The sequence below is a fragment of the Solea senegalensis genome, linkage group LG8 (assembly GCF_019176455.1).
Source record: "Solea senegalensis isolate Sse05_10M linkage group LG8, IFAPA_SoseM_1, whole genome shotgun sequence".
Lineage (NCBI taxonomy): Eukaryota > Metazoa > Chordata > Actinopteri > Pleuronectiformes > Soleidae > Solea > Solea senegalensis.
Window position 1 is genome coordinate 24,905,281 of NC_058028.1, and position 23,278 is coordinate 24,928,558.

At 38.0% G+C, this 23,278-nt stretch overlaps 1 protein-coding gene and 4 non-coding genes across 6 annotated transcripts in view; 1 reads left to right on the forward strand and 4 right to left on the reverse strand.

Annotated features, from left to right (window-relative positions):
• Window positions 1–2,290: 2,290 nt before the first annotated feature.
• On the reverse strand, window positions 2,291–2,362 carry trnad-guc. The gene has a single exon. It is a non-coding gene; the product is annotated as a tRNA-Asp (tRNA).
• A 1,580-nt stretch (window positions 2,363–3,942) lies between these two features.
• On the forward strand, window positions 3,943–4,014 carry trnad-guc. The gene has a single exon. It is a non-coding gene; the product is annotated as a tRNA-Asp (tRNA).
• Window positions 4,015–7,403: 3,389 nt separating this feature from the next.
• trnad-guc lies at window positions 7,404–7,475 on the reverse strand. Its single transcript has one exon. It is a non-coding gene; the product is annotated as a tRNA-Asp (tRNA).
• A 2,967-nt stretch (window positions 7,476–10,442) lies between these two features.
• On the reverse strand, window positions 10,443–10,514 carry trnad-guc. Its single transcript has one exon. It is a non-coding gene; the product is annotated as a tRNA-Asp (tRNA).
• Window positions 10,515–16,011: 5,497 nt separating this feature from the next.
• The window catches only part of LOC122773603 (ubiquitin-associated and SH3 domain-containing protein B-like), a 45,415-nt gene continuing 38,148 nt past the window's right edge, over window positions 16,012–23,278 (reverse strand). For both annotated transcript variants that reach the window (XM_044032383.1, XM_044032382.1), the window contains exons 9-14: window positions 23,116–23,235; window positions 21,547–21,639; window positions 19,961–20,105; window positions 17,882–17,988; window positions 17,657–17,766; window positions 16,012–16,214 (exon numbers count right to left, since the gene is read on the reverse strand). In XM_044032383.1, the coding sequence (XP_043888318.1) occupies window positions 16,077–16,214; window positions 17,657–17,766; window positions 17,882–17,988; window positions 19,961–20,105; window positions 21,547–21,639; window positions 23,116–23,235 (713 nt within the window). In that variant the 3' untranslated portion in view covers window positions 16,012–16,076. The remainder of the gene's footprint in view (window positions 16,215–17,656; window positions 17,767–17,881; window positions 17,989–19,960; window positions 20,106–21,546; window positions 21,640–23,115; window positions 23,236–23,278) is intronic.

Below are 23,278 nucleotides of genomic sequence, written 5' to 3' on the forward strand. Positions count from 1 at the left end.
TCATGTCTGAAGATGCTTTACTCAACTAAGAATTGTCTGTTTTGCTAAGAAAATCACTGAAGATCTTTATTCTATTCAGTGTGCCATTGTTTTTCTTTTCTTTTACAAACCTTCAATGTGCGTTAAACATAATTAAAACCTTCTAAGTCAGGAGGTACAATTAGCCATATTTGTTTTTTCCAGCTTTAATTTCTCTTTGAGTTAACACGTAGACTATATCTTGTTTTGTTAAAGACAATATTACATTAAAAATGTTTTTGACACTGTTGTGAAAAAGTAAATATAAACAACAATAAATAAAAAGAATTAAGATCTGTGTGTTGTACCTGTCATGTGTTATTAATTGTTGATTTGCACCTTGTAAATGCACAGAGCCTTTGGTCTTTTGGTTTGGATTTGTAAACTTCATCAGAAAGTCTTACATAAGGTGCTCTTAATATCACATAGTTTTTTCTTTCTTATTCTTTAATGTAAACACATGGAATCCATTATTCACCTTCATTTGGTTTGTTTACATTCGCAATCAGGAAATGTGCTCTTACGCACAAATACAGACAAAACCGATAATCTAACATCATTCACGATACAGAAACATGTTACTAACATTCAAAAACCTATATATTATTATCAAAACTAAATAATGTAGTAGTGTTCCGAAAACTTAAAGTGATTAATAGTATCACTTGTGTTGCCAAAAACATGTAACTAACCTTACAAAATATATTATTAAGAAATTAAAATGTAATATTATTATGTTATTATTGTCATGGTGTCATTGTATATAACGTAATGTTATCCTTATGTAACAAAATCATTTGACCAAAACAGTTTGTCACTTAGGATAAGTTTTTAGTGAACATTTTAAAGACAAAGAGAAGAGAAAATGACTTTGTGAGTGTTGCTGATTGAGTTCATGTGATCAGTATCAGCTGTGCTTTTCCCGCTAAAACAGGTCAAAATGGCCGCCACTGCGCCAGTGAATAAAATCATCATGACAGTGAAGCAGTAACATGTGAAATATGATGAAGACAAACGTGTGAGTGAGGTGAGAACACATCATGGGCTTTAATACAACACTCATGTTTATAAAGTCACATTCTAGCTCAAGTGGACGCACTGGTTTAGCTCAGTGGTTACTTCACTGTCATTTCTCCTGTAGAAATCATCAGTTCTCTCCCTCTGTGGGATCAAACCACGGGCGCTGTCCAGTGTTCTTCTTCTTCTTCTTCTTTCTGCATTTATACATGGAACTACTTGTCTTTAATGTCGTCGCTGATTAAACTGAGTCACTGTGACGTTAGAACTGAACCACACAATCAATAAGCACTGATGTGATGTCATTGTTTAAAGCAGCCGGTTCTGTGTGTGAGTCTGTAGTGATGTGACGTCATGAGCCTGCGCAGATATTTGAAAATAGATGGTAAACATGTATTTATATTATTCTCAGTCAATGAACAACATTTATTTATTTATTTATTTATTCATTTATCAACTTCCACACTCTCTCACCCACATGCTCATGTTCATAATATTTCATTCCACGTGAAAGCATTGCACTGGTATAGCTCAGTGTTTACTTCACTGTCATTTCTATCAGATACGCAGTCTTTCCCTCTCAAGGGATCGAACCATGGGCGCTGTCCAGTGTTTTCTCCTCTGATCCACTGTTTTCTTTTCTTTCTTTGGTCAAAAATACTCTTGTTAACAGCACATGTTTCAGTTTCCATGTTGGTTTTACTCTCTCTGCTCTGAATCTAAATAACTATGGAGTAAGAAACCTGACTTATGTATAAATAAATACAGAAATAAATAAATGCATAAATAAATGTAGAAATAAATAAATAAATACAGCAATAAATAAATGTAGAAACAAAAACAGGAAAAAATAAATAAATGCATAAATAAATGAATAAATGCACAAATAAATGTAAAAATAAATAAATGAAAGAATAAATAAATATTATACATTTATTTCTACATTTCTGTTCACTTACATTTATTTATTTATTTATTTATTGCTGTGTCCATATGTTAATGAGGTAGGAGGTCTCCTAACCTCAGTCAACAGCATGATTGGCTACTGGAGTGTGCTTGATTTATTTATTTATTCATTTATTTATGCATTTATTTATTTATTTATCTCTGTATTTATTTATACATTTATTTATTTATACATTTATTTATTTATTCCTGTATTTATTTATCTCTGTATTTATTTATCTCTGTATTTATTTATACATAAGTCAGGTTTCGTCCTCCATACTTTTTAGTCCACATGGAAAAATTATATCTCCCCGTCGGGGAATTGAACCCCGGTCTCCCGCGTGACAGGCGGGGATACTCACCACTATACTAACGAGGAGGTGCTCACGTCAGTGACGCCTTTTTCATCAGGTTTTTGGATGGATAGTGCTGCAAGAGAAATCACCATTTTTCACATGTATAGTTACGATTCACTCTCTTCACTTTTTCTAGTCATTCTTTATGGTAGTTTCTTAACACTGTGGATGTGATATAGTGTTGGCCACTAACGGGATTTGGGGGGCGCTGTTTCCCCGTTTTCATAGTTAAAGTCAGGACGCCTGCATGTTTCAGTGAGTGAAACATGCCCTCTCGTGCTTGCCTCAGATTTCCACCGGCTCTACTCGCCTCGGCACGGCGGCACGTCACGGTTTAGGTTGCATCTCTGCTACAAGAAACCTACTCAATTCAACACATCTATTATTACAAGTCTGAACGTCTACTTGTCTTAAATCAGCACATTTCGACACATATCGAACTCAACCTCCACTCACGCATCAAATCAATCAAAAAACAATATTTTGCCAACATTTACTGCACCATATATGCACCTTAAAATCCACTGCTAGGCATCTTATTGTTTATAGTGTAGTACAGTCCACACAGGTGTGTCTCTAATTAACTCAGATGTTGTCAATAAACCTATCAGAAGCTTCCAAAGACATGACATCTTCATTTGGGCTTTCCCAAATTGTTTAAAGGCATAATAATCTTAATATATTTAAACTTCTAACTTTGAAGAACGTAAAAGTAAAAAAATTGTCTAGATTTCAACGCGCACGTGGGAAACGATGGGGGAACCTGGAGAGGTGTGATTGGAAAGGAACGGCCTACCTGATCTAAATCAGAGAGGTCGTTTGTTGTTGGATTTCAACTTTCAACTTTGAATGTTAGATTTCTATTAAAGTCGCACGGGCATTGTATCTGTATTTAAATATAATATGTAAATATTAGATATGTAGAGTAGTATATATTTGTACACGTCATATACATATATATATGTACACTACACTACACTACTCAATGCTGTACTATATGTATTTTCCACATTGTATTATTTGTAGTGTATATTTTAATAGAAATAAATTAATAAATGAAGTTAAATATTTAAAATGTAAAAATAATAACAACATATATATGCATTTATTAAAAGTATTTCATATGTTCATTTATCAACACTGTAGGTGGCGGTAATGAGGCTGCAGCACTTGGCGCCAGCCACCATTCAAACAGCAGAACAATACATACATACTTGCTAACTTGAGTATTGAGAAACAACCACATACTTGTGTACTCCCGTACTTGGCAAGTATATACTCCCAGCGTACTTCTCAAGTATATACTTCCCAAGTAAGCAAGTACATACTTGCTCACTTGAGTATTGAGAAACGGCCCATGTTTCACTCACTGAAACATGCAGGCGTCCTGACTTTAACTATGAAAACGGGGAAACAGCGCCCCCCAAATCCCGTTAGTGGCCAACACTATATCACATCCACAGTGTTAAAAAAACTACCATAAAGAATGACTAGAAAAAGTGAAGAGAGTGAATCGTAACTATACGTGTGAAAAATGGTGATTTCTCTTGCAGCACTATCCATCCAAAAACCTGATGAAAAAGGCGTCACTAACGTGAGCACCTCCTCGTTAGTATAGTGGTGAGTATCCCCGCCTGTCACGCGGGAGACCGGGGTTCAATTCCCCGACGGGGAGATATACTCTTTTTCATGTGGACTAAAAAGTATGGAGGACGAAACATGACTTATGTATAAATAAATTTATAAATAAATACAGAGATAAATAAATAAATACAGAAATAAATAAATGAATAAATACTTGTATAAATAAATACAGGAATAAATAAATGAATAAATAAATACATGTATAAATAAATACAGGAATAAATAAATGAATAAATAAATCAATCAAATAATCCACTAAGTCATCGACCCAAATCAAGCACACTCCAGTAGCCAATCATGCTGTTGACTGAGGTTAGGAGACCTCCTACCTCATTAACATATGGACACAGCAATAAATAAATAAATAAATGTAAGTGAACAGAAATGTAGAAATAAATGTATAATATTTATTTATTCTTTTATTTATTATTTTATTTATTTATTTTTACATTTATTTATTCATTTATTTATTTATTCATTCATTTATTTCTGCATTTATTTATTTATTCCTGTATTTGTTTCTACATTTATTTAGTTATTTTTTTATTGCTGTATTTATTCATGCATTTATTTATTTATTTATACATTTATTTTTTTCTGTATTTATTTATACATAAGTCAGGTTTCGTCCTCTATAGTTATGTAGATTCAGAGCAGAGACAGTAAAACCAACATGGAAACTGAAACGTGCTGTTAACGAGAGTATTTTTGACCAAAGAAAGAAAAGAAAACAGTGGATCAGAGGAGAAAACACTGGACAGCGCCCGTGGTTCGATCCCTTGAGAGGGAAAGACTGCGTATCTGAAAGAAATGACAGTGAAGTAACCACTGAGCTATACCAGTGCACTGCTACCATGTGAAATTAAATATTATGAACATGAGCATGTGGGTGTTACAGACAACGTAATGTTTGGGGAAATAAATACAGTAAATAAATGAATTGTGTTCATTGAGACTAATATAATCACCATCATCTTTAATTTACCATCTATTTTCAAATATCTGCGCAGGCTCATGACGTCACGTCTAGTCTGGCTGCACTAACCACTCCCCCCATCACTCGTATCCAGGTGTACTGCCTGACTGAAGGATGTTTTATCCTCCACACATCGACAAGGTCAGCTTCTGTTGCTAACCTGTCTACAGGATCTGTGCAGCAGTTCCAGTCCCCCTGATTCCTGCAGGAAAAAGCCAAAGGGGCACTGTTTCAAGCTCGGTTCATGCACTTGAACAACATGGACGCACCATCAAAGTTTTTCTTCAGCCTGGAGAAAACAGTAGCACAGAGGAAGCAGATTGTGTGTCTCCAACTACCTGATGGGAAACTAACATCTGATCAGGCTGAGATAAAGAGACAAGTGGTGAACTTTTATACTGAACTGTTTGGGGACGAAGGCTGTGATGGGGATGCGAGTGCAGCTTTAACTCTGGACCTTCCACAGCTGAGTCCAGAGGAGCGCTGTACCCTGAGCTCAGACATCACCATAGATGAACTAACCATTGCTATGTCTCAAATGGCTACGGGAAAAACCCTGAGAATCGATGAATTACCTGTAGACTTTTTCAAAAACTTCTGCAATGAGCTTGGGCTGGACCAGCTGGACGTTTTTGGAGTCTTCTGGAGTCAGCTTCCTGCAGGCGTGCAGTGATTGCCCTTTTACCTAAGAAGGGTTATCTGACATCATTGAAAAACTGGAGACCAGTCGCTCTACTGTCCACGGACTACAAAATTTTATCCAAGTTTTTCACTGCACCAGTGAATAAAATCATCATGACAGTGAAGCAGTAACATGTGAAATATGATGAAGACAAACGTGTGAGTGAGGTGAGAACACATCATGGGCTTTAATACAACACTCATGTTTATAAAGTCACATTCTAGCTCAAGTGGACGCACTGGTTTAGCTCAGTGGTTACTTCACTGTCATTTCTCCTGTAGAAATCATCAGTTCTCTCCCTCTGTGGGATCAAACCACGGGCGCTGTCCAGTGTTCTTCTTCTTCTTTCTGCATTTATACATGGAACTACTTGTCTTTAATGTCGTCGCTAATTAAACTGAGTCACTGTGACGTTAGAACTGAACCACACAATCAATAAGCACTGATGTGATGTCATTGTGTGAAGCAGCCGTTTCTCTGTGTGAGTCTGTAGTGACGTGACGTCATGAGCCTGCGCAGATATTTGAAAATAGATGGTAAATTAAAGATGATGGTGATTATATTAGTCTCAATCAACACAATTCATTTATTTACTGTATTTATTTCCCCAAACATTACGTTGTCTGTAACACCCACATGTTCATAATATTTAATTCCACATAGAAGCATTGTACTGGTATAGCTCAGTGGTTACTTCACTGTCATTTCTTTCAGATACGCAGTCTTTCCCTCTCGAGGGATCGAACCACGGGCGCTGTCCAGTGTTTTCTCCTCTGATCCACTGTTTTCTTTTCTTTCTTTGGTCAAAAATACTCTCGTTAACAGAACATACTTCAGTTTCCATGTTGGTTTTACTGTCTCTGCTCTGAAGCTACATAACTATGGAGGACGAAACCTGACTTATGTATAAATAAATGCATGAATAAATACAGCAATAAATAAATAACTAAATAAATGTAGAAACAAAAACAGGAATAAATAAATGCAGAAATAAATGAATAAATAATAAATAAATAAATGCACAAATAAATGAATTTAAAAATAAATAAATAAAAGAATAAATAAAAGAATAAATAAATATTATACATTTATTTCAGTTCTCTCCAGGTTCTCCGGCTTCCTCCCACAGTCCAAAAACATGCAATGTGGGGATTAGGTGAATTGGACACTCTAAATTGACCATAGGAGTGAGAGAGTGAATGGTTGTTTGTCTCTAGTTGTGTGTGGCCCTGCGATGGACTGGCGAACTGTCCAGGGTGTACCCCGCCTATCGCCCGATGTAGCTGAGATTGGCATAGCACCCCCCGCGACCCTCTGGTGGAGGATAAAGCGGTAGATGATGACTGACTGACATTTATTTCTACATTTCTCTTCACTTACATTTATTTATTGCTGTGTCCATATGTTAATGAGGTAGGAGGTCTCTAACCTCAGTCAACAGCATGATTGGCTACTGGAGTGTGCTTGATTTGGGTCGATGATTTAGCGGATCATTTGACTGATTTATTTATTCATTTATTTATTTATACATGTATTTATTCATGCATTAATTTATTCATTTGTTTATTTCTGTATTTATTTATTTATACATGTATTTATTCATGCATTAATTTATTCATTTGTTTATTTCTGTATTTATTTATTTATTTATCTCTGTATTTATTTATTTATTTATTTATCTCTGTATTTATTTATAAATTTATTAATACATAAGTCAGGTTTCGTCCTCCATACTTTTTAGTCCACATGAAAAAGAGTATATCTCCCCGTCGGGGAATTGAACCCCGGTCTCCCGCGTGACAGGCGGGGATACTCACCACTATACTAACGAGGAGGTGCTCACGTTAGTGACGCCTTTTTCATCAGGTTTTTGGATGGATAGTGCTGCAAGAGAAATCACCATTTTTCACACGTATAGTTACGATTCACTCTCTTCACTTTTTCTAGTCATTCTTTATGGTAGTTTCTTAACACTGTGGATGTGATATAGTGTTGGCCACTAACGGGATTTGGGGGGCGCTGTTTCCCCGTTTTCATAGTTAAAGTCAGGACGCCTGCATGTTTCAGTGAGTGAAACATGGGCCGTTTCTCAATACTCAAGTTAGCAAGTATGTACTTGCTTACTTGGGAAGTATATACTTGAGAAGTACGCTGGGAGTATATACTTGCCAAGTACGGGAGTACACAAGTATGTGGTTGTTTCTCAATACTCAAGTTAGCAAGTATGTATGTATTGTTCTGCTGGTTGAATGGTGGCTGGCGCCAAGTGCTGCAGCCTCATTACCGCCACCTACAGTGTTGATAAATGAACATATGAAATCCTTTTAATAAATGCATATATATGTTGTTATTATTTTTACATTTTAAATATTTAACTTCATTTGTTAATTTATTTCTATTAAAATATACACTATAAATAATACAATGTGGAAAATAGATATAGTACAGCATTGAGTAGTGTAGTGTAGTGTACATATATATATGTATATGACGTGTACAAATATATACTACTCTACATATCTAATATTTACATATTATATTTAAATACAGATACAATGACCGTGCGACTTTAATATAAATCTAACATTCAAAGTTGAAAGTTGAAAAAAAATAAATAATATACAAACTTTCAAACTGTCAGGTCAAAACGTTTCCATTAAAATCAAAATAACACGTCAACAACAAATCTATGGATCACACCGAGCATCTAATTACAGCGACGTCTGAGCCAGCGGATGAATGTTGGTGTCGTCTCCATAGACAAGGAGAAAGCATTTGATCGTGTTGACCGCTCTTTTTTATTTGACACACTAAGAGCCTTTGGTGTTGGGGAGCACTTTCTCTCAAGGGTGTAATTGTTGTACCGCGGGGCGTGTTGTGTGATAAAGGTGGCCGTGGGTCTTAGTAGCCCAATCACAGTAAAGAGGGGGATCAGGCAGGGCTGCCCCATTTCATGCCAGCTCTATAGTATGGCCATTGAGCCTCTCTTACATAGACTGAGGTCCCGGTTGAGGGGGCTCTCTCTACCAGGGCTGACTGACCGCTCCTCTGTGGTGATATCGGCATATGCCGGTGACCTTAATGTCTTTGTGAGGGACCAAGACGATGTGAGAGAGCTGGAAGCGGCCCTAGCTCTGTATGGGAGAGCCTCCTCGGCTAGGGTAAACTGGGGGACAAGTGGAGCTTGCCTGGTGGGGCGGTGGAGTTCAGAACTCCCCCCTGTTCTTCCGGGGAACCTCATTTGTGGAACTCAAGAGCTCAAGACACTAGGGGTGATTCTAGGCAACAAGGACGCAGAAAAAAAGAACTGGGAGGGAGTGCTGGTAAAGGTTGAAGCCAAGTTGTCTAAGTGGAAATGGCTGCTCCACCAGCTGTCCTACAGGGGAAGAGTCCTCATTGTCAACAACCTGGTTGCCTCTGCATTGTGGCACAGGTTGCAAGTCCTAGTCCCACCATGGGGTCTGATAGAACAATTGCAAAGACTGCTGTTGGACTTCTTTTGGTCGTGTCGTCACTGGCTGCGGGCTGCTTTCCTGTACCTCCCTGTGGCAGAGGGAGGGCAGGGCCTTATTGACATCAAGGCCAGGATAGCTGCCTTCAGACTACAGACTGCTCAGAAGCTGCTCTAAACTGCTCTATCTTTTGGAAAGTACCTGCCCAACTCAGTGAGTGAGGTGAGAACACATCATCAATACATTAATACAACACTCATGTTTATAAAGTCACATTCTAGCTCAAGTGGACGCACTGGTTTAGCTCAGTGGTTACTTCACTGACATTTCTCCTGTAGAAATCATCAGTTCTCTCCCTCTGTGGGATCAAACCACGGGCGCTGTCCAGTGTTCTTCTTCTTCTTTCTGCATTTATACATGGAACTACTTGTCTTTAATGTCGTCGCTAATTAAACTGAGTCACTGTGACGTTAGAACTGAACCACACAATCAATAAGCACTGATGTGATGTCATTGTGTGAAGCAGCCGTTTCTCTGTGTGAGTCTGTAGTGATGTGACGTCATGAGCCTGCGCAGATATTTGAAAATAGATGGTAAATTAAAGATGATGGTGATTATATTAGTCTCAATGAACACAATTCATTTATTTACTGTATTTATTTCCCCAAACATTACGTTGTCTGTAACACCCACATGCTCATGTTCATAATATTTAATTTCACATGGTAGCATCGCACTGGTATAGCTCAGTGGTTACTTCACTGTCATTTCTTTCAGATACGCAGTCTTTCCCTCTCGAGGAATCGAACCACGGGCGCTGTCCAGTGTTTTCTCCTCTGATCCACTGTTTTCTTTTCTTTCTTTGGTCAAAAATACTCTCGTTAACAGCACAGACTTATGTATAAATAAATACAGAAATAAATAAATGCATAAATAAATGTAGAAGTAAATAAATAAATAAATGCATGAATAAATACAGCAATAAATAAATAAATGTAGAAACAAATACAGGAATAAATAAATAAATGCAGAAATAAAAGAATAAATAAATAAATAAATAAATGTAAAAATAAATAAATAAAATAATAAATGAAAGAATAAATAAATATTATACATTTATTTGTACATTTCTGTTCACTTACATTTATTTATTTATTTATTGCTGTGTCCATATGTTAATGAGGTAGGAGGTCTCCTAACCTCAGTCAACAGCATGATGGGCTACTGGAGTGTGCTTGATTTATTTATTTATTCATTTATTTATGCATTTATTTATTTTTCTGTATTTATTTATACATAAGTCAGGTTTCGTCCTCCATACTTTTTAGCTCACATGAGAAAAAGTATATCTCCCCGTCGGGGAATTGAACCCCGGTCTCCCGCGTGACAGGCGGGGATACTCACCACTATACTAACGAGGAGGTGCTCACGTTAGTGACGCCTTTTTCATCAGGTTTTTGGATGGATAGTGCTGCAAGAGAAATCACCATTTTTCACACGTATAGTTACGATTCACTCTCTTCACTTTTTCTAGTCATTCTTTATGGTAGTTTCTTAACACTGTGGATGTGATATAGTGTTGGCCACTAACGGGATTTGGGGGGCGCTGTTTCCCCGTTTTCATAGTTAAAGTCAGGACGCCTGCATGTTTCAGTGAGTGAAACATGCCCTCTCGTGCTTGCCTCAGATTTCCACCGGCTCTACTCGCCTCGGCACGGCGGCACGTCACGGTTTAGGTTGCATCTCTGCTACAAGAAACCTACTCAACTCAACACATCTATTATTACAAGTCTGAACGTCTACTTGTCTTAAATCAGCACATTTCGACACATATCGAACTCAACCTCCACTCGCGCATCAAATCAATCAAAAACAATATTTTGCCAACATTTACTGCACCATATATGCACCTTAAAATCCATTTTTAATTAATTTCTTAATTTCTTCTTTTTAGCTGCCTTCAGACTACAGACTGCTCAGAAGCTGCTGTAAACTGCTCTATCTTTTGGAAAGTACCTGCCCAACTCAGTGAGTGAGGTGAGAACACATCATGGGCTTTAATACAACACTCATGTTTATAAAGTCACATTCTGGCTGAAGTGGACGCACTGGTTTAGCTCAGTGGTTACTTCACTGTCATTTCTCCTGAAGAAATTATCAGTTCTCTCCCTCTGTGGGATCAAACCACGGGCGCTGTCCAGTGTTCTTCTTCTTCTTCTTCTTCTTTCTGCATTTATACATGGAACTACTTGTCTTTAATGTCGTCGCTGATTAAACTGAGTCACTGTGACGTTAGAACTCAACCACACAATCAATAAGCACTGATGTGATGTCACTGTGTAAAGCAGCCGTTTCTCTGTGTGAGTCTGTAGTGACGTGACGTCATGAGCCTGCGCAGACATTTGAAAATAGATGGTAAATTAAAGATGATGGTGATTATATTAGTCTCAATGAACACAATTCATTCTTTATTAAATTCTCTAAACATTATGTTGTCTGTAACACCCACGTGTTAATGTTCATAATGTGTAGTTCCACACGAAGACGTCGCACTGGTTTAGCTCAGTGGTTACTTCATTGTCATTTCTTTCAGAAAACGCAGTCTTTCCCTCTCGAGGGATCGAACCACGGGCGCTGCCCAGTGCTTTTTTTCTCTGATCCGCTGATTTCTTTTCTTTCTTTGGTCAAAAATATTCTCGTTAAAAGCACATGTTTCGGTTTCCGTGTTGGTTTTACCGTCTTTGCTCGCCAGTTGCTTAACTGATAGTGTTAAAGTCAATGTTGTAGTGAGTGACTACACATAAAATGCTGCTGTATTTCCACCTCAGCAGCGCCTCCTGTCGGCTCAGATGAAGCTTGTTTCCTCTTCTTTTGACTTCCGGTTTGTAACTGTCGAAATAAAACATTCCAGAAACTCAGAGTTCCGGCGTCGTTGAGAGGAAAATGTAAAGATATGATAGAGAATTAAACAATTGATCAAGATTTATCAAGATTTATCAATGATTCAAAAAAAAAACAAATAGAGAAAAAACTTACACAGCAGCTAATATACACAATAGTATCCAGCTGCAGCCCCGGAGAACAACACCCTCGCGTGACGGAAATACTCTGGTGTGACGGAAGTCAGAATTTTATTTTTTAACTTTATTTAGTTCAAACAATAAAAAATTGTAAAATGATGACATGTCAGTAACAATCTTTGAAGATGCTGAGGTTCTTAAAAGCTTAAAATTGTAATAAAATATTATTTAAATGCTTTTAAAGGTCACAGGCCGAGCGTCATGAGTGCTGTATGTTATGACTTTTATTTACTATTTTATATGAATCAGTTGATGTCTTGCTTCAAACAGCAAAATTTCCTTCTTTCTTCCTTCATATAGGCCTAGCTCGTTTCTAGTTTTCTCTTTGTTTCTTCTTCTTTGAATTCTCTGTTTCCGTGTGTAAACAAAGTTTAAAAAAAGTAGACAAAATGCTTAAATAAATACAGAATAAATGACAAAATTAAAAATAAAAGTTCTGGTTAATTTAGACTAGACAGACAGCAGGCCGAGCACAGAATCTCACACAGTGAAGGGAATATGATAGAAGTCAATTTTATTAAAAAAAAAGAAAAAAAACATACCTGGAATTCAAGTTTTGTTTGAACATTGGATGAAGAAAAATTAACCATTGGTGTGATCACTCTATCATCAGGGTTTCATACTTAAATTATACTCACGAAATATTCATATTTAGATAAATGGATGTAATAGAAAAACAAATTCCGTTTTTTCTTAATAAATTACTGATAAATAGGCCCATATTAATGAAAAAAGAGAACTATTGCTACATTTATCTTATATCTATAAATGCATCACTAAATTTCTATAGTTACAGTATTTGTGAATTTGTCTGTGAGATTAATAAAGTATCTATTTGCTTTGGTATTTCTGTATTTTTTTTCTTTCTTTCTTTCTTATTTCTGTAGTTCAGTGTCTGTACAGGAAAGGCAGTTAAATCCATTTAAGGTGGGATTTGGTGTGTCACAGATCCTTTTGTTACTCCCAACCCTGATGTTCAGAGAACTTTGTATGACCTATTACATCACTGTCATGGTAACAACCAGCCACCAGCTAAAGGTGAATTGGTCTGAGCATACATTCAGTCTTCATCAATCCAAAAATGCACTGGATTTCTTCTTTCTTCATCTTTTTTCCTCGTCTTCGTCTTCTTCTTCTGTTGTCAAAGTTTGGGGGCAGGAACTGTGTGTCGCGTACAGAGCGTCCAGGCCAGTTTGTGTAAACTCAAACATATACATGCAGTAGTAATTCAACTCCATACTGCATTATCTGACTGTGTTAGTCTGACTTTTTTTCCTCTGTCTCATGTGAACGATAAAGCAGTAGAAGATGAACGAATTTCATATCAGGGAATATACAGTTTGTTCTTCCTTCTAAAGATGCAGCCATACAAAGAAAGCTGCATATTAAGGCTGAACCTAAGCCAACAATTTGGATTTAAAACATTCTATTTATACAAATTATTTACTTTGGCTGTCCCTGGGCAGGTTTTTCTTAATGTAATCATTAATGAATCATCTGAATGTAGCTTCAATAGATTCACTGCACGTCACAGGTGTTAAAGCTTTTATTATATTATGATATGTATTCTTTCTTTTGTCATTATTTATCTCATCATCTGTTTTTATTAAAACATTTCTGTTGGCTATTTTTAAATGTATTTGTTATTTTTTTTATTGGACCTTAATGTGTTTTCTCTTATTTGTTACCTTTGCATGTTTTAGTCTAAAAAAAAAAAAAGAAGCTTCCACAATATAGAGGGATTTACAGGAGCTGCCTCATGAGAAATTCAAAACATGCAATTTCTGTTGTTATAATAGGCGACATGTGTAGAAATGTGTGATGACGTGCATTCAATACCCCCCAAAGCAACACAATCACTGCACAGCTACGAGTGGCCAGTCAGTAACTCAGGAGACATCACTTTAATTCTCACAACAACACAGTCACTCAACTCGTGGAACACCTTTAGAAGCTGCATATACATACTGTATGTCTTAAATGCAGTCGACACCTGAGATTAATTCTTGCATGCTATTAAAAGCGATGATCCTCTTTTTTTAATATACAGTTTTGCTTGTAACATCTGGAAGAAATGTTTATAAATAAATAGAAATAAAATCGGAAGACCTTTTTCTTTTCCAAAATATGATTATGTACAGCTACTCTGCACCTCTGAACAACATGTAACAAACACAGACTCATAAATGCTGCTGGACCAGTATCAAAAGCTACTGTATGATTGTCTAGAATGCAGGTTGTGCTGTTATAGTTGTGTCGTGTGTTTTTCTTTAAATATATATATATATACACTGCATGACTGGCAGGAGTCACAGTTATACTGTATGTGCTACATGTGGCACCAAAGTAGACACAACATGAGTCAATACGCCAAAGGAGACATGTCTCCCCTCAGCTACTGATGCAGGACAAGCAGGACAACAAAATGGCGTTTCTTTTCAGACGGATTATATCGTGTGTTTTGGTTTTCTGGTCAGGAGCTCTGTGTTTAAATGTACACATTCACATGTGCAGTATGTTCAAACTGTGCAGGGAAGCGGTACTGTTAATACTTTCATAATACATTTTAATACTTAATAGTCTCAATATATTTTGTGAAATTATGCAAATATTAAGTTAGCCTTGGCGTGACGACATCGGCCAAAATATGAACCTGCAACTACTGCTCCTCTTTCTCGAGGTTGTAAGCTGAAAGTCTGTGGCTGCTCTAGCTCCCCCCTGAGGCTGTTGTGCACATTGTACAAAGCATACAAAAACGTTTTTTTTAATGATTAATGAAGGACGGTAAAATAACAGTATTATTAGATGGTTGACATTGGTGGAGCAACAAATGCCTTTTTTGTTATTGGAATAGCTACTAGTGCATGTTAGTGTGATAGGCTAACATTTACTATGTGAGATATGTTGAAATTAAGCACAGGTTAGCTGAGCTGTGCTAATGTTAACATGCTAATCCTGACACACAGTAGCATGGGTACATGGTGATGCTAACTGTAGCAAGTGCTGAAGGATTACCTAAACAATGTGCAGCTAATGACTCCACAATATCAGGTGTGACAGACCAGAGAACAGTGACAGTGAGTTAGCAAGAGTGACATCAAACACGGCTAATGTTTACCGTCGCTACACACAGCTAATGTGTCAGATGTGGCTAACAGTTTAGACGGCTAGACCTAACCCTTTGCATTTGGTGAGTTTAGAACTAAAACTATTTGGCTCAGTGGAAAAGGAAAACATTTCAGCGTACACTTAAATAAAAGCAGAGCCTGAGTCATTCTGAGCTAAAAGCTATAGCCACTCTCCAACTTCTGAACCTTTGCTTTCAGTGTCAAGATTTGGTTTGATACCATGTTCCAGACAACTCAGAATTTGGAAATGTACAGACCACCCAACCGCCCTAATTCTGCATGTAAGCTGATGTCAAAATACTGTATGTCACCATCTTTAGTGCACAAATGTAACGCTAATCAGTCAAATGTCTTTATCCAACTCCCAATCTGTATGATATTATTATTATTATCATAATTATTATTTTGATCCATATGCAGAGGAAGAGCTAAAGCAAATTCCACAAAATTTCCTGAGACTGGACTGACAAAACAAAAAATGTTGTAGCTCCATGTCAGTGCTCTCCCACACAGTCAGACATACTGAACACCTCCGAACCGCCTTCCCCAGCGTCCACCTTGTGAATTATAGCCTACAGTGAAATTTTGGGCATGAACATTTCACCGAGTGGGACTCATCTTCAGGCAGGAAGCTCCTTCTAGACCATCAGTTCTGTGAAGAGTCTGAAAAGAGAAAAGTTCCAGTATATTTTCTTTCTTTCTTTCTATGTTATTTTTTTTTTTTGCAGTATGATCAGATTGAAGGGAGGCTGGAGGGTTTCTGGTCGGGCAGACATCATTCTTGATCAAGTGTTTCCCTCCAGTCAAAGCTGTGGTTTGGTCCATGTGTGAGGGGAAGGATGGGTGGGTCCATTAATTGCCACACCCCAGTGTCCCCCTGCTCCTCACAGGAGCAGAAGCCCAGGTAGGGGATCTGAGAACCAAACAGAGGAATCAGTGGTGAGAAGGTGCAAAGTAAGGAAACATCTTGCATACATGCCTGTGGTTTCATTCTACTAAAACCAGGGTGTGAGTCAGTCTGGTGTTTCAAACTTTGAATCAACGCTTACAGTCTGTGTAGTCAACAATATGTATTGTCGCGAACGGCTGTAGTACTGCAGAGTAGTTTAGTGTAGAAGAAGGTGAGTACTGCATATTTCCCTTACTGGCTCCCACTGTAAATACTTTGAATACTTTTTTTTTTTTACATATCCTTCTAATTTTGTCGAAGGTGTTGGTGCACTGTTTTGTTCTTTCTTCTCTACTCTTAGCTCTTCACTTGCACTACTAGAGCTGTCCTTTAATCTCGTTGTACACTGTATAATGACAATAAAGGTGATTCTGATTCTGATACAAGTACGGTCATTTTCTCAGTGACAAGCTTTTTGTTTTAATATGGTTTGACTGTACCTGACCCTTTGTCATTATTTCAGAGAATTACTGGACAACAATGTCCTCTGCAGCCACTGTGTGGTGTGAACAACAAACTATCAAAGCTGTGGTGAAATGATGTTTTCTGGCCACTTCGAGGATTTTTAGTTTAGATGGAAAACACTGCATTAATTGAGGGATTAGCCAAAACACCCATTGTGGGACTAATAAAAGATCTTATTAAATGTATTATTATTTTTATTATGATTATTATTATTGTTTAATTTGGGCCATGCAATAACAGTGTGGTTAGCTTAGTACAGGTTGACTCCAGCTTGCCCCACGACCCTCAAAGTTAGGCAAAGGTGTGTTGAATGTCAGTGTTGACGAGCAGACAGCACCAACTGCCAATACTGAATCCAGAGCAGGGAACTTGGTTCATCTCTATTGAAGCACTTTAATTCATACTGACAAGCTTGTTTTGTGGGAAGAAGGAGAAACAAGTTTGCTTTGTTACAGAATATGCAGACAAACACTGAAGCCTCAAGGTTACAGAGAGTTACACAAGCTTGCAACCCTGTTTTCTCAGTAATGAGAAGCCCAACAATGAACCATTATCTAAAGAGGAAGTTTGGTCTGGATGGAATCCAAAAGCACAACAAACATTATGTCACTAGTTGCGAGTATGAAAGCAGGTCAGTTTTCACTGAGTCAGGTATTAGATTGGAAAAGCTGGAGGTGGAGATTAAATCTGAAAATCTGATTGAATCTAAAAAATAAAAACAAACAAACACTGAATATTAAAACAAACAGCTACGATGTGGATTTTATTTCCTACATATGGATGCTTTTAAAGGTCACCCATGTTCCTGTACATCTGACCATAATGAGAATGGTGGGATGAAGTGAGGCAACCAGATGGAAGTATAATGATGGATGGATAGAGGTGTGGGATGTATAGAAAAACAAAAAGACTAGATCCAGAAACATATGCAGTGAACAGACCTTTCGGACTACTTGGATGAAGTCCTTGGCGCTCCGTGGGCCGCGGCCCTGCAGCTGGCGTGTGCAGGCCTCTAAGGAAGAAGCGTGGGCTACAATCAGCACGTTGTTTCCTACACACAGTGGGAACCAAGACAGGATAGAACATCAGAGGACAAACACACAAGAGTGTAAACGAATACGATAGACTCAGGAACCTCACACAAAAGCTGCAGCAGCTTCTCTCACCAGTGTTTTTGCAGTCCGACAGGAGATCTTTGGTCACTTGGTAGCTCCGACTCATGTAGCTCTCATAGGACTCAGACACAGTGAGCTTGCTGACAGGGATCAGTGGTCTACATGAGGCAAACAATAAAGTCAAAGGTCATATGACAGTCAGCACTACAGCACCTCCTTATGCCTCCTACACACTGTGAGATCATTATTAATCACAGTGTGCAACGTGGATGTAATAATCATGACACCTAACACCTACTGAATCATAGGCTATGACGCAAGTCATCAGCTGCAACACATGTTAAACACGTCATTAGCATGTGCCTGTGGTTATCAGAAGAATCAAAAGAGGAGGTGGCATTTTATTCATATTTTGCTTTAATTATATTCGACTGTGTCGTGCTGTGAGTTCAGAGGACATAGATCGTAGCAGCACACACAGATGGCCATGTGACATTTCTGACACTAGCAGACACTTGTCACGAGGAATCTCTGGTAGTAAGACTGTGAACTTCTCTCACATGATGTCGTACACGCAACATTTAAAAGTCACAAGCAAAGAAAGTGCCACGATTGTCCACGCGTGTATTTTTTGACTGAAGTGCAAAATATACATAAATACAGACAGGACATCTGTGCAGAGCAGATAAACAACACAGCCACAGCTGCAGGTAGGACACGTACACTCTACAAACTTGTACTGTGTATACAGACTAGATACACAAACTGCTTCCTGTTTTGATCCCCTAGTTCTTTCACAGTGTCTCTGTGTCCTTGAGCAAGACACTGAACCTCAACTACTCCTGATGCTGTGTGAACTGTTCAAATACTAACTATGACCCGACAGCCATTTTGTTTTTTCTGTCCAATCCTGAGGTAAATGTAACTAATGTAAAGCTTTTCTGACTTTATGTTACTCATTACCATCATTACTGCAAGTTGTTGTTGTTTTTTACAGGCACAAGCAAATGTACATATGGAGGACACAACATGACTTGTGTATAAATAAATAAATAAATGTATAAATAAATAAACGTAGGTGAACAGAAATGTAGAAATAAATGGAAAGCATTAATTTATTTATGTAATTATTTATTCATTTAATTATATATTTATTCCTGTATTTATTTATTTATGCATTTATTTATTTCTGTATTTATTTATACATGTATTCATTTATTTATTTATTCATTTATGTATGCATTTCTTTAATTAATTAATTTATTTATTTATTTTTTTTTTCCCACACACAGTTTACTTGGTATAGTTCTTCCCACTGAATGCCCTTCTGATGGGTACCAGGAGTACACTTATGCCACCACAGGGACACAGTGGCATGCAGACTAGTGGAGCCAGGGATTGTACCCTCCATGTGTCTTTGGACTACTCTGCCACCGATCCACACCAAGCCTGACATGCACATAAAGTAGATGTGAAATAAAAGAATATATAAGGTGCCACACATGTACTCAGGCTGGCCCCGCATGTGATAACAATTTCAACATGACTTCCAACAGGTTATGGTTATGTATTCATGCTCCAGTGTGTGTGTGTGTGTGTGTGTGAATGAGACATACACTGGATGAAGATTATAAAGGCCAAAGTAACTGCAGTCCATTCATCATGTATAATAGAGTATGTTCAGATGGTGAAAATGCAGCACACACACATCACCCTGACACATAGTGGGTGGTTTTGAAAAGAGAAAAATGAAATAGAATGGATGTTAACATTTGATATTAAAAATAATATGGCATACATACAATGGTGGAGTGACCTTTGGGGCTCTGTATGCATTATTGATTGTGTGAACCATCACACTACGCATCTGTGTAGGTAGAAGAACTGAGGAGGAGTTTATTTAGGATTGTATTAGAGATCTTACCACTGATACTGAAAGGTTAATAAAAGTGCAAAAGCACAGATGAAAACATGAGTTACGTCATTTTGACTTTCGCATGAAAACATCAGTAAATGAGGATGAGATATTTTATGGGTAGCATATACTCTTACATCACTGATATTACAATCAACATACATCAAAAACAGTTGCACAATGCACTGTGTGTTTAGCCCTGCACTGTGTATTACCTATATGTTGTGTCCACACTGAAATTGGCAGCAGCTAGATCAGCTGGAGGTATCCATGCAGGCAGCGAGTTCCCAGAAACCCACTTGGTCCATTCAAAAAGACCTGGTTCCACTCTAACCTTCAGTTTAGCATCCTGCTGCAGACCTGTACACACACACACACACAGGATCAGATTTGGACTCATTTTCTGTATGGACCAAACTTCTTGGTTCAGTCTGAACTAAAATTAGAGGTGTTAAATATTCCTTGGTCCATGGTTTGAAATACAGACCAAAATCCTGTCTGAACAAAAGAGATGATCAGCATTTGTTTGATTTGCATGTGCAGCTTTTTTGGGCGGTTCAGACAACAGGAAGTTGAAACAACATTAAACAAGAGACAAAGAAGAGGAAGAGAAGCAAAAGTGGGTTGTGGTTCCACCTCAGATGACATTGCGTCAGACAGTGTTTGAACAACGAGACGCACAGACAATAATGTACTGTGACTGAAGCTGCTGACGCTCGTGCTCAAAGACTTAATTCAAACATATGAACAATGAATACTATAAATCAAACAAGTAAGCAAACCGAGTCATTCGTTTTCTCCTGACAAACAGAAAGATGCTCTACTACTATTCATTAATTAACATCAAGATAATATTATTATAATTTCACTAGCACTTGTTGCTGCACTGATAAGTGAACGTCTGGGCTCACTTTGGTAGATTTAGTAAAACATAGCGTTTATATGTACAATCTAAAGGCAGTGCATTGCAGTTGATGTTTCTGCTGAAGAAACAGAAATAAAATAACGGTTGAATATTTTAACATATTTTGATGTCATTTTTTGCACCAAATTATGGAGTAGTATCAATAAGAGTACTGATAAATATATGTATATAATAAGCAGTACTGGTATCAGAACCAATTAAATCCCATCACAGTCTGATGTCAGACACACATCTGTCTTCAAACCAATTATTATTATTATTATTATTATTATTATTATAATAACAATGATGATAATAATAATAATAATAACAATAAACAAACAAACAGACTACAGGGCGACACAGTGAACGCATAATGGAGTGAAATTACAGAGAGCAGGGTATTTTGAACAGGTGGGTTTTGAGTCTGAGTTGAAGAGTGGAAGATTCAGAGTTGCGGATGTCTGGTGGGAGTGAATTCCAGAGATGGGGAGCAGAGCGGCTGAGGCGGGTGGAGGGCACAGTGAGGTGGATGGAGGAGGAGTCTCTGTGGGAGCTGGAGGAAGTGGCGATGTGGAGGAGGTCAGAGAGAGATAGCGAGTTTGTGGGATGGCGTTGAAAGCATACAGGAGGATTTTGAATAGAAGTGTGAAATTAACCGGGAGGCAGCTCACATGGGTGATAACAGGACATACATATGTATGTTAAAAGTCAATAGTCCACTTGTATATACAAATGTAATGTGTATACAACGTAACAAAGAAGATGAACCTCAGTTCTAACTGTCTGGCATAAACACACCCTCGATGTCCGAGAGATACAGCTCCGTTTCATGAGGGATGCCCAAGCATCACTGCTGTCCTGTCATATTTGACCATACAGGGAGACTCGTCTTACCTTTCAGGATGTTCTGTGCAGTCTGAACACATCGCAGAGATGGGGAACAATACACAAAGTCTATCACTGTGCTGCTCTCTAGCAGGGCCTCACCTGAAAAAAAAGCACATTTTAAAACACATCAGAAACAGAATGGTTCATTAGTTCCCCATCACCAACTAGAATACATCATTTCGACCTCACTCAGACCTGGTATTATGTCTGTCCTGAGTCATCTGATCACAATCATCAAGTGGACAAGGCTAAATCCAGGTCTGAACCACTACTGCTCTTTAGGGCCAACTGTCCCCTATTAGCTGCTCTCACAGCTGCTAAATGTTATCATTGGAAACCACATCTGTGGGGGAATGGCTCTCTTATAGAGATACTGTACAACAAGAGCTTTCTACAACATGATTTATATACACTGCCTGGCCAAAAAAGAAGTCGCCACCTGGATTTAACTAAGCAAATAGGTAAGGGGTTGCTGCAGTTGGTCAGGTCTAGGTTCAGCAACATCCTGTGTCTAAAGAATGAGGTCAGCTGACTACCTGAATATAATGAATTACCAGATTATTCCATCAATGCATTTATTTCTTCCCTGGTCTAGGGTTAGAGAATGACTCAGATAGAGGGAGAAGAATGCATGACTGTATTAGAGACTGATACGAACAGTAAAATAATAACAATAAAAAAAAAGGATTGACCACACCCAGTGCATCCTGTCTGTGTGTTGAGATTCAATCCAAACCACACAAATGCAGAGTTTTTTTTTAGAAACACATGTGGTCAAATTCTTAGGTATGTAATGAAGACCACATTCTCAGCGGAAGTCCTCTGTTGAAGATTCACAATGAACCAAGAAGGTTTTTAACCTGGTTTAAACCGGTGATTGTTTGTGCACCTCTAAATATTTGTAATTACAAAACAAATCGGTACAAGTCTCAGTGCTCATGTGTTCAATTTATTTGTAACCACTGATCCAAATCTTATTTCATGTTCCAGCAGTGTAAGTAGAGCATTGATTTACTCAGGCCAAGCATACAGTGCATGGACGTGAGAACCAATCACGAGTGCTCACAGCAGATGAATCCAGGACACAAAAGCTGTGTTTCCATTGAGTGGAACGGTTCAGTTTGGTAAAGTATGGTAAATATTTTTGTGGGTAGTTTACATATAAGTTTATACTCCGGCCTACTCATTTTCAAACATGTGATGAGATGCAAATGTACGTGTTGTCATTGTAAATGTGTTAGAAATAAAACAATAACCATCTATTCCATTTTTTAGCACCCTTTGGTACCAGAGCAAAAAGGTACGATGGGTGCGATGTTGTCGCTCGTTGTCGTCCCACCAGCACAATGTTACGCTACGTGTCTCGCTGACGCGTCTATCAGGCACAGCCCACACCCCGCCTACCAAGTGAAGGTACTACTCTCAGTTGACACACAGCCTGACCGAAACCGTGCCATGATGGAAACACAGCAAAATTAGGTGTTAAAATAGTCTGTCAAAACTGTGACTAATTCTCTTGGGAGTGATAAATAAACACCAGTAAATACAGTAATTAACTTTAAACAAGTGACGTACCCACTAGTCGAGCCTGAGTGGATCCAAACACAGTGAGAGGAGTGTCCATGTCATAGTCTCTCTGCCCGCCCCACAGTGGCAAACTGGGGGGCATGTTCAGATTGGAGCGAACATATCTACCTGCCAAACAGCAAAAAAACACGCATTAGCTAAAGGTAGGAAT